Source organism: Salvia miltiorrhiza, chromosome 8 (genome assembly GCF_028751815.1).
Source record: "Salvia miltiorrhiza cultivar Shanhuang (shh) chromosome 8, IMPLAD_Smil_shh, whole genome shotgun sequence".
Taxonomy (NCBI): domain Eukaryota; kingdom Viridiplantae; phylum Streptophyta; class Magnoliopsida; order Lamiales; family Lamiaceae; genus Salvia; species Salvia miltiorrhiza.
In genome coordinates this window covers 26,006,078-26,017,351 of record NC_080394.1, presented here as the reverse complement: position 1 = coordinate 26,017,351, position 11,274 = coordinate 26,006,078, and the positions used below count along the sequence as shown (strand labels likewise).

Genomic DNA, 11,274 nt, shown 5'->3' with positions numbered 1-11,274 from the left:
ATTTTTGTATTTGACCTATTATGACAATTTATGGATCACACAACATGTAAATATTTTTTTCAGAAAATCAAATAAGATTGTTTTTACTCTCTTCGTCCCATTAGTAATGTCCCAGTTACTATATTGGGACATCCCATTAGAAATATCTTATATCCTTTTTAGTAAAAAAAATTAACTACTTAAAACATTATTAATGGTGGGCCCAACTCATTTTATACACTAGCTCACTTAAAATAATCTTTAAATATCTTTCACCAACTCACTTTATACACTAACTACACTTCTTCTTAATCTTCGTGTCCAAAAGTAATGGGACATAGGGGCAGTAATCTTCTTATTCAATGAGACTTTTCTTAAACGTAAATAAGACTTTTATTTAGAGTAAATTAGACTTTAAGATATTTTATTCGTAAATGAAACTTTGCTGAAATAAGACTTGAGTTTTTATTTGCAAATAAATATAAATCAAATAAGACTTTTCTTAATAGTCAATAAGATAATTTTTAATAGCAAATAAGACTTCAAGTGCATGTTTGGTAGGCTTTATAAGTCTCGATAGCTAAATAATTTGAGGAGCATTTAGTACCCCAAATTATAAATCGTGTCTGCATAAAACCAATGCTCTCTCTTATTTCACTATTCATCTTTAAAAACAATTTCACCTCACCCATGAGATATATTAATCTTAACAATATAGTAACTACTCATATTCCTCTTTGTATTACTTATCTTAGTTTTATTAATCAGTTCATTTCAAACATAGATACCAAATGAGTACTAAGAGTTTTTATTTGTAAATGAAACTTTTGCTAGTAAATTGTAAATAGGATTTTTTGTAAAATCAAATAAGAATTTTTTTTAATAGCAAATAAGACTTTAAAATTGTTAAAGATGAAAAAGGCTTGCTGAGACCATACAAGCTAAAAAGATCATTCATGTTGAAGATGTTTCAACTTAAGTGAACGAGGTCCCAGCCAAGGATCCAGAGAATGGATGTTACCTTTGCTGATGTGCCACTAATTGCCGAAACTCCAAGGTAAGAAGAGGCTATAGAGGGGTTGAGCTCCCTATTGTCACACCTACATTGGCATGGCACGTCTTGCAGCTGACTAGGAGTGAGCAAAATTTGATTAAATCCAAAAAGTCATAACCGAAATACTAATTCAGTTCGGCGAATTTAATTTTTGATTCGGTTTTGATTTTGAATTTTGAAATTTTGGATTTTTGGATTCGTTTATGATTTTTAACAAAAGAAATTTGGTCCAATAATAATTAATTTAATAATTTGTATATTTAAAATTAATATGATTATTATTACTATTCAATAAAATAGTCAATAATTATTCTTAATTTATACTCTTAAGATGTTTTGGAATTTTGGATTATTATTATTTGCGGATTTTGAATCTTGAATATTGAATGTTCATTAGTTATTTAAAATTTAGAAAATATGTTGTGTATTTATTTCGGTCATTTGGTTTTAATCGAAAGCGGACCGAAATATTTCGGTTCGGTTTTATTTAATTTTAGGCATATCCGGTTCGAATTTGATTATAATTATATAATTTGATTTTAATTCAGTTTTTGTTATTTGGTTCGGTTTAGCAGGTGGTTATAAGACTGCCATCAAAGCACTAGTTGAAGTGAAGACGAAATCCCAGGTATGGCACATGGGGCTTGAGATCAAAGAAATCGATGAACACTTACACAAAGTTGAAGAAGGCGTTTGAGATGTGAGAAAATGTGGTATCCATGGATTTTGAGATGCGTGAGAGGAAGCAAAGATTAGCCAGTCTTGACGCCTTCCCAGTAGATGCAGCTCCTTCATGGCTGAGCAACAGACCACAAAGACACTCACTTGTCACTAAAGTTGATGAATCGCGACCACAACAACTCTTGCTCCTCTTTGGAAAGGGACTAAATACGTCTTTCTTGTACCAAAATTTCAGCATCTATAGTACTAAATTGAATAAAATGATAATACATTTAGTTTCGTAAAAGAGGAACATGTACGCTTTACATGAAAATCTAAAAGAATGTGTAATCTACATATCTTGAACAAGGAAATAACCAATCAATAGAAATTTGGGTTTTCTGTGTGTAAAAGAATCCCAAGATTAGAGAGGTCCTTTCGTAATGAATCCGCAGTTTTGAAGTGGATACCATTGAAGCCAGCATGAAGCGCAGCCTCAACATTTTTCATCCTGCTAAGAAGAATAGAATAAGCTAGCTTGTATTCATATCTATGCTAACAGCCAAAACTTTACATGAACTTCCTATCAATCAGATTCAAGCAAATCGCAAGCATTCCCATTCAATTACTAGTACCACAGTAATTTGACGAACCTAAACTACTACTATGTCTGTTTTATCAGAGGCTTCACTTTAGAATCACGCGGTATCATAGAAAGCAAATGGAGAAGAACTATCAAGCTAACACCATTACCATAGGAGTCGTCTACTACAGTGCTATGTCTGTTCACTAAAACATTTTAAGCCTAATATTCTGAAACTAGTGACGCCAACCTCATTTTGCATCTAATTTGGAGATTTTATAGCTTATTTTCCTGCTTGGGACTTGGGAAAATTATTTACATGATAATAGCCACTTTTGTGTAGTTATTCAGAATAGTAATCTTACCTGTCATCAATAAAGACACAGCATGTAGGCTCAACCTTCAAGTGCTTCAACATATCCATATAGAAGTCGGGATCAGGCTTCCTTTTTCCTGCATTGATTCAAGTTCATCATCCCACTTTTGCATTGTGAAAATTGGGCATAGAAGCAACTAAGAATGCAAAACAAGAGCTTTCAGCCTGGTTTTTCATTTTTACAACAGGAACTACTTAGGAATTAATATTTCCTATAGAGATGGATAAACATCCTATATTGGTAGCAAAATATGAAAAGTAGGAATCATATTATGGGGAAAAGTAATTTTCACGTGGGCACAACACATTTATGGAAATAAGCAAAATGCACTGCAGACCCAGACATCCTCCAAAGTTAACAAAATAATAATCTTACCAATATAATTATTTAGCATAAAGCTTAGAATGGGTTCCTAATTCATATGCCTATCGGTCCAATACAAGCAAATGACATTTTCAGTTCTGGTCCATCATGGTGAAAAAATGAATCATTCTATATCTAGAGAAAAACATCAATAGCAGTTTCTCCACACCTACACATATATAGCAATGATGATTACCCAATTCAGTTTCACTGCCATCACATTAATGAGTGTAGCAAGTAAAAAAGGTCGGGGAAGAAAAAGGTACCCATTGTGCATGAACAGAATGTCCAAGATAAGTAGGATGAGAGTTTTAGCTTTTCTTCAATGATTTCATACCTGCAACAAAAAAGTTCAGAAAAAGAAATTAAAGGACAATGCCTTTTAGAGCATTCATAAGAGCATCTTCATTTAAACAAACCAAATGGGATAGTTAGTCGAAGTATGCATTTCATATCCATTGTTCTTTAGATCAGTAAGTAAGTCTTCAACTCCTTCAATGTAGGCATATCCTCTTCTCATGCAGCTTTTGAGACCTGCAAGAAAGCAGTCATGATCATGACTATAGACTATCCAGCCAAAAGGATGCTTCCAGTAGGTACTTTTAGTTGTTGATCTCAACTTCAATGAGGAACCATGTATATTATGTCTAACGAAAATAATAAAAAATAGATGCAGCCTCAACACATTCCCTCTGCTGTTAACTTTACCTTCCAAATCAAGTGGCCTCCCATCCTTAAAAAACTTTTGAGCTAGCTCGACCTGAAAAAAAAAATTACTTATATGTACTTACTTATAGATAATATGTGTGGGCAAGTTGGTTTGACAGTATGAACATATCATATGGCTGTGAACACCAAAATTCAATCAAAAAAGTGAATGGTGAATTCTAATATTAGGCTACGGAGAGTTCGTCAGAATAAATGCTCTAATATAATATCAGCTTGTTTGAAAAAACTATCTACTACAGGTTAAAAGATATATATATATATATATATATATATATATATATATAGTACCTATAGGTGATGGTTTTCTCAAGTAATAGTATTTCTGAGAGTTAAGCTAGAGGATATGGGTTTCGTACTAATATAACAAATATAAGCTGAAGAAAATGGGGTTCAGTTACAATGAACCTTTGCTCATATTGTGATAACCGAGCAGGTATCCATTTTCACATTGCAAATAATTTTGTTTTTCATGAGAGGACTATGTCCCTGTGTAATGAGCCATAAAATCTCTACGCCCTTCACTTCAACGTCCAACGAGGTTGCTAAATATCTTCACTAAGCCGTTTGGAGGGGAAAGATTCTCAATACTTTGTGATAAGCTGAATAATTCATATATATGCTCCGTCATGAGGGGACTGAGTTAATTCATATTTATGTTTCTTTGTATATATTTCTACTTATATTTAGACTTTAGATGGTACATAGATCCTTTTAATTTCTCCCTGAACAGAAGCATATATAGGGACACAGAGTGTAAATTTCTCCAATGTCTTTCTTTTATTCTATTTACAATAAAATTATTATTATTATTATTATTATTCACAACATTTTGATCCATTCTGCATATAATAGAAAGGACTATTGATTATGAGCTGGTCTCCTGTCACGACGGTTATACCATGCGACCAGGTTTCTGTTTAAGATTAGGAGGCAGACCCCTGTTAGGGCTATGGTTAGTAATCTTTACTTGTAGCGTCTGATAGTTAGCAAGTCAGTTGTCTTTTGCAATTCAGAGTTCGGAATGGTACTATACCGTTGGCCTCAGATTGAGGAGAGTTATTTCATTTTTTCTTATTCGTTTTCTTGCAACAAATCGCCTTTACTCACATAGCTACCATACTCAGCTCTAAAACAAATTCCTATGGACTTATTTTCATATTTCAGGAAATGAGTCAGATAGATAAACAATCTAGCATAACTTGAGTGCAGTCACATCTGATAAATCTTTCATGTGTGCAGCAGGAATATCTCAAGGCAGTTTGGACAATATCAAGTATGAAAGTGAAAAACTGGATAGGTTTAGCACAAGATGGAAGGCGTAAATGGAGAAAGATGAGTCAGAGTTCAGGAATCAAGGGATTGGTAGGTAGGAGTCTTCCAAAAGACTCATAAGAAAAGGAGAGATTCAAAGGGAATGAAAAAATACTTCAAGCATTTCAAGCTAGTGAATCATATTTTAGCTTCTAAAATAGCAAGGACCTTGAACTCATGGTTAACATAATACTCTGGTAATCAACAGACTGGTAGTGAACAATATTATATCTTATACATTGTTATGAAACTCATTACAATCACACATTATACGCATATAGAGAGATGGGGATCTCTCACAAAAAGGTTCAGACCTACCAAAATACGCGTCTACGAATACATAAAAACATGCCTAATGCCTTAAGCACCTAAAATACCCATTCTGCAGAGGTTGCTAACATTCCAGGGCCCCAGGCTACTTAAAAAGGTTTACACCAACCCCGCCCACCCCAGCTCCTTAATCTCTCTTTTTTCTTTGTGGAGACACAAGTCATTTGTTTAGATTATTTCTAACAAAACTTTTAAAGACATGCTTGGTATGTTGGAATGGTGATTCCTACCTCCATTCCATTCTTTGCTTGGTACATTTTTTCTTAGGATCCACCATTTCTACTTGTATGGGAATAATCATTCCTTCCACTAACCATGGTATTAGCCATTCCATTCCAATGACAGGTTTGTCATTCATTTTCCCCCTCCATTCCATTCCTACCTTCATTTCATTCCATCATACCAAGCATATACTAAGTCTCACTCTCACAACAAAGCCGTGGAGTTTGAAGAACCAGTAATTGATCTACTGAAGAGTGCCATGAATTCATCCAAATACTATGTACCCAACCTTGCTCCCACGGAATGTATGGCTCCATCCTCAGAGGTTAGGCTTTAAAGGAACATTCTGTTTAATCAGTGACCTACAGCATTGGTGGCTACCGGAAATAGATCCACTAATTTTAGTATTCTACAGTCCATTGCCAACTCTATAAGAGGTAGCGGTCCCATTTATTATATCGTCATATCATCAGAATTATACTTATCAAGCAAGATTGATGAATACAAAAAAGAAAACTCTGAATCAACAAATAGCAGAGGAAGTTATTATATTCAACTAAATTAAACACTGAAAGGAACAGGAGGAATGCGTTTGCTACATGTCATTTTGCCATTCTATACAGCATAGTTAATTTCATAGCTTTTCCATTATACCTCATTTATAAGACCCTTCTCAAACTCAAGCCAGGCAGTAGGATGCTTGCATTCTAGAAGTTCTTTCATAGACATTCTGCAGAAAGGAAAACAAAGTAACACCGATTGCAAAATGGTACAGCTAGAATAAGCTAGGCACGGCACGTATTCTAACATCTATCTTTTGGGTGTATGATGAATACATCTGATGATACGGCAATTAGTCTAACAATATCGGCAAAGCCACATGTAAACCTTTAATTATGTAATCTATGACAAAATAACAGTTTTCTTCCACCAATTTAGCCACAATTAGCAACAGCGACAATTACTTCAGTAGTTCCAAATTAATTTTAAAAAAACTTTCATGATTTACCAATGGCAAGATAAAGTAGGGGAGGATGCCTGCTGCCTTGCTTCCCTTGCAGAGAAGCTGGTCCCTTTCTTCACAAGCATCAGAAACTGGATGAGATTTCACGCCCATTTGAACGCACTGCCCACCACCCCTCATTTATTTATTAATACTAATAAAAAATGGCGAAGGATGTTTTTGCAATCCAGCTTAAAATTGATGGAATTAAAATGTGTGCATGAAAGAATCATGGACTGAGTATAGGAGAAATGGATTAGAAAAAGGGAAAGGGGCAGAAAGAGTAAGAATACCCGAAAAAGGCAGGGATGTCGTGGTAAAAAGGATCGCGGACGATTGTGTCCATAATGTCGAAAAGCAGAATGGGCAGCTTTCTTGTGGTGTCATTGGCAGCGACGGTGGTGGTGGTGCTTTTGTAAAAGAGGGGCATATCCTTTTCACGGCTAGTAGAATATGGGGATGCTGTTAATGGCGGCCGTTGCTCTACTTTTACCACCGGAAAGCTACTGAGTCTCCACACCAATCTATGAGCTGCCATTCACCGCCGCAGCAGATCCTCTTTCTTGCCAGTTCCCTTATCTTAATTCTTCGATTGAAATATTAAGATGGATATTAGTTTAGCAAAATAGACGGATAAAATTAGATTTGTGGAACCAAAGAACATGATTTAATTTCTCGACTTTTTCACAATTTTTTTATTTTTTTGGTTTAAATTTTTTTTTATTTTTTATCTCACTATCATAATACTACAAAAAAAAATTAATTTCTTTTTCTGCTCTTAACTTACTCATCTAATATTTATTAAAATTCGTGCAACTAAAAATAATGTATACTCTTGTGGGACGAAGCAAGTACATCATTAAATCACTTTATTTTAATCGCTATTTCAGCGTTCGACCCGATTCGGCAACCACCCTATCTCGTCGCCGCCGCCTCCTGGCTTTCGGTGCTCATTGGATGCCATTCGCTGTCAGTTAGGGTCGCTCGCCAACACTCAGGCACTCACCAACTTTTGTAGTCTCACTCAAGTTTTTCTTCATTGTGGTCCACGCTAAGAACACTTCCCCTATTGCTTCTTGGCGACAACGTGTTCATGAGGAAGAGGTCGAGCCTGAAGACCCTCATTCGATTGATGACCATGTAAATTATGGTGCCTATTTTGCCATTTTTTCGACTCAAGAAGGTAGCCAATTTATGAATCTAAAAACTCAATCCACTACTGAACCACGTTATTCTTAGTGGAGTGTTTTGAGGAAATTGGGAATCGATGCGAATGTCATGGCATATCTTAAGTGATTAAGTCCGAAGCATTTTACTCAAATGAGATTGTCAGGTCATGAACCGTTGTGTTATGAATTCCTCTATACTATGGTGCTTAGCTATTATAAGAAGATTTTGACATGTCAGTTATGTGATAGGGAGGTAAAGGTTATATATAATACCATGAAGGAGGTTTTTGTGTTTCGAGCATCGAGAGCTAGCCTCGTCCACCCAACTTCGAAGTTTTCAGTGCATGAATTGAAATTGTTGGTTATCTCAATTTAACCACATCGGATCTGCTAAGTGGGCGTTTACTTTGCATGATTGATAAGATGCATGACTAAATATTTTTATCCTTCATAATAGGATTTGTTTCAATCCCACTCTTTTAATGGGATGTGAATCAAACAAAACTAGGTCAAATGATAAAAGTTATCAAGGGTCTTGGCTTGGGATATCCCAAAGTTATAATCCACATAAGTAAATAAGGGATTAGCCTTACTTTTTTTATCTATCTAAACTAATCCTCCAAAGTAAACACCCCCTAAATGAGCATATTAAGGACGCAACATTAGAGGTACTGCATAAATTATTGGCCTTCAATGTCTTGGGAGCAGGCAAACAAAGTGAAGGCAGTTGATGAGTCTAATCATTGGAGGAACGAAAGTCATGATGGGGAGAAAGTCGAAGAGAAGGTAGAAATAAAGGCAAAACTCGAGCCCAAATACATCAAGCTCATTCCACTTAAAATCAAACCCCCTATTTCAGGGAGATCGACGAAGAACCAAAAAGATGAGGAATGGAATGATATGTTTCATATTTTCAAAAAGGTGGAAATCAATCTGCCACTCCTTCAGCCATCCGTAACATTGTCAAATGGACAATTTTTTTGAAAGAAGTATTTACGAATAAGGTAAAGTATGATGACAACACCAAATTTCTTGTAGGAGAAAAAATCTTAGTAGTGAAACGAAAAAGAATGCCCGAGAAGTGTGGAGATCCAAGGATATTCTTTATTCCCTGCATAATGCATAGTAGAAGGACCGACAAAGCCGTGCTGGATCTTAATAACTCAATCAATGGCATGCCCTTATCCTTGTTCAAAGAACTGAAGTTGGGACCATTAAGCCACACGTATTGTAATTCAATTAGCAGACAAATCTCATGTTTATCCTGAGGGCATACTGGAAGATGTATAGGTCAAGGTGGATAATCTAAGTTTCCAAGCAGATTTCTACGTGTTGGACGTGGACAAGACAAAAGCTAAAACATCGATCATACTCTTAGGAAGAGCGTTCATGAAAACCGCTCAAGTACGTATCGATTGTGATACGAACAGGCTAACTTGCGAGTTTAATGGGGAAAAAGTAGATTTCAATATTTTTCAAACCATGGAGCATCCCATTGACACTGAAACTATGGAATATGTGGACATAATCGAGACCATGATGGACAACGACTTTTCTATATTAGGGCTCTAGGACACTCTCGATGCAGTTATCTAGGGAGGCATCGCTAATCCTTACACATATTGTGCGGAAGTTTATCAAGCTTTGATATATCTTTTTTTTATATATAGAATACATAAGTAAATAAAGAAATTCAAAGACCGTGCGATGGAGGAATCGAACCCAGGACCTCATCTTTGATATATCTAAGAAGTTAAGATGAGGGTCAACAGCAGTTAAAACCCAAAAATCTACTCATCCTAAAACCTAAAGATAGATTGGTCACATTAGTGGAGAAGACGCCAAAATTGGAGCTTAAAACCCTAACTAAACATTTAAAGTACATCTATCTTGGGAAGGGTGACAACTTGACTCGGAGCTAAGCATAGAAGAAGATGACAAGGTGTGCAATATTCTTCGGTAGTACAAAGAGTCAATAGGTTGGACTCTAGCCAATATCAAGGGCATCAATGGAAGAGGAGGCCAAACCAATTCATGATCTGTAAAGGAAACTTAATACAGTCGATGGAGACTTTCTCATATTAGAGGTCGTGGGTTCATCATTTGTTGCATGAAAAAGTCACTCCATTTTTTGCTTATTCTAGGTGTTGCAGCAGATTTCCTACTATGAAATGGAGGTCTTGGATTTGGGGCTCACACATTCCTAAATAGTGCCTGATCACTTGTTGGCAAGTGATCCTTTCTTGCTTTCCCACGTTTGATATGCTTTGCCGTCATGGTCTTCAAGGTCGAAATATTTGTTTGGTTTGCATATGCGATCAAGTATCTATTGATAATTTCTTTTTGGAGTTGGGGTTGTGGATCAGATTGGTAATTTTGCTCATCACAGTTTTTCTAGCTTTATTTCTCATGCCACGAATTTGCAGTTTAGCACATACATTATTCTCTTTGGAAACTAAGAGTTGTTACACTAACTTGGTGATTTGGATTAGGTGAAATAAAAAGGTGCTTGAAGGGATTTGTCTGGAAGCGCGTAGCTTTGTTGCTATGGTGAAGTGGGTTTTGAAAGAGGCTGATATGTTTTTTCCTAAATTTTGGTGATGGCGAACATTTGCTCTGATTTGTTGATTATCGGTCGGCTTGGGATTAGATGTCAAGCCACTCCACCTCCTAAGTTTATTTGTGTTTCTTCGGGGCCTCCACTTCCGCATTGGATTAAAGTTAATATTGATGCGTTGGCGATGGATCTCTACCTGTGGTGTTTTTCGGGATTGCATGAATATTGTACATGGTTATTTTCATAAAGCTGATTGTATTAGTTTTCCTTTTGAGGCTGAGCCGCTAGTAGTTCTCATGGCCATCGAATAATTACACACAATATGCACTGAAAAAGTTGCACACAACTATTGGGTACTCATTATTGTGATAGATGGAAGTGAGCTTTACGTCTTTAGAGGATTTATTGTAAAGGTCATGCGGTTGCTCATATAATGGCACATCATTTGGTTCCAAACGGACGGTGGACTCATGATTTGCCTTGCATTACTGCGGCACTTGCTCATGATTTTGGCAATTCCTAGGTTCACTCAAACAGTTTTCTGAGTTTTTGTGATTTTTAAGTGAATATTTATTACTCCCTCCGTCCGCCAAAAGTATTCCACAATTACTATATTTGGCGTCCGCAAAAAGTATTCCACTTTCCTTTTTAAGCCATGGTCCCACCATCCACCTTTATATTTTATCCTTACAAACACTCTTTATTTACAAAAAAATCCACCTCAAATTCAATCTCAACCACAAATCTCATAAAGTGGTGGGGCCCTTTCTCCACTACATCAACATCATCACACATTTTATTAAACTCCGTGCCCGGCCAAAGTGGAATACTTTTGGCGGACGGAGGGAGTATTGTTTTTTTTAGTCCACAAAAATTATATGCTTTTCTTTTCTAAAAACTATATCCCTTACATTTTAAACTCATTCATACTCCATAT

The 11,274-nt window shown here is 35.9% G+C and overlaps 1 protein-coding gene across 3 annotated transcripts; it reads right to left on the bottom strand.

Moving 5' to 3' along the window:
* Positions 1-1,928: 1,928 nt before the first annotated feature.
* LOC130997290 (flavin mononucleotide hydrolase 1, chloroplatic-like) lies at positions 1,929-7,356 on the bottom strand. 3 transcript variants are annotated; one of them, XM_057922557.1, is made up of 7 exons: positions 6,905-7,356; positions 6,263-6,338; positions 3,725-3,776; positions 3,436-3,550; positions 3,283-3,353; positions 2,642-2,729; positions 1,929-2,204 (listed from the first exon to the last, which is right to left on the bottom strand). In XM_057922557.1, the coding sequence occupies exons 1-7, from the start codon at positions 7,147-7,149 to the stop codon at positions 2,075-2,077; spliced, it is 777 nt and encodes a 258-aa protein (XP_057778540.1). In that variant the 5' UTR covers positions 7,150-7,356; the 3' UTR covers positions 1,929-2,074. The 3 variants fall into 3 exon arrangements, with proteins under 3 accessions (XP_057778540.1, XP_057778539.1, XP_057778541.1); XM_057922556.1 differs by having other exon boundaries at positions 1,929-2,207; positions 6,905-7,238; XM_057922558.1 differs by lacking the exon at positions 6,905-7,356 and adding an exon at positions 6,618-6,898 and having other exon boundaries at positions 1,929-2,207.
* Positions 7,357-11,274: the final 3,918 nt, after the last annotated feature.

Bases quoted from the DNA above. Each gene is read 5' to 3' on its own strand.
- LOC130997290 (XM_057922556.1), bottom strand. From the start codon at position 7,149: ATGGCAGCTCATAGATTGGTGTGGAGACTCAGTAGCTTTCCGGTGGTA. The intron at 3,551-3,724 runs GTAAAGTTAACA...GCTTTCTTGCAG, and splicing joins GAGGCCACTTGATTTGGAAG to GTCTCAAAAGCTGCATGAGA. The intron at 3,354-3,435 runs GTTTGTTTAAAT...TTTTTGTTGCAG, and splicing joins TCGACTAACTATCCCATTTG to GTATGAAATCATTGAAGAAA.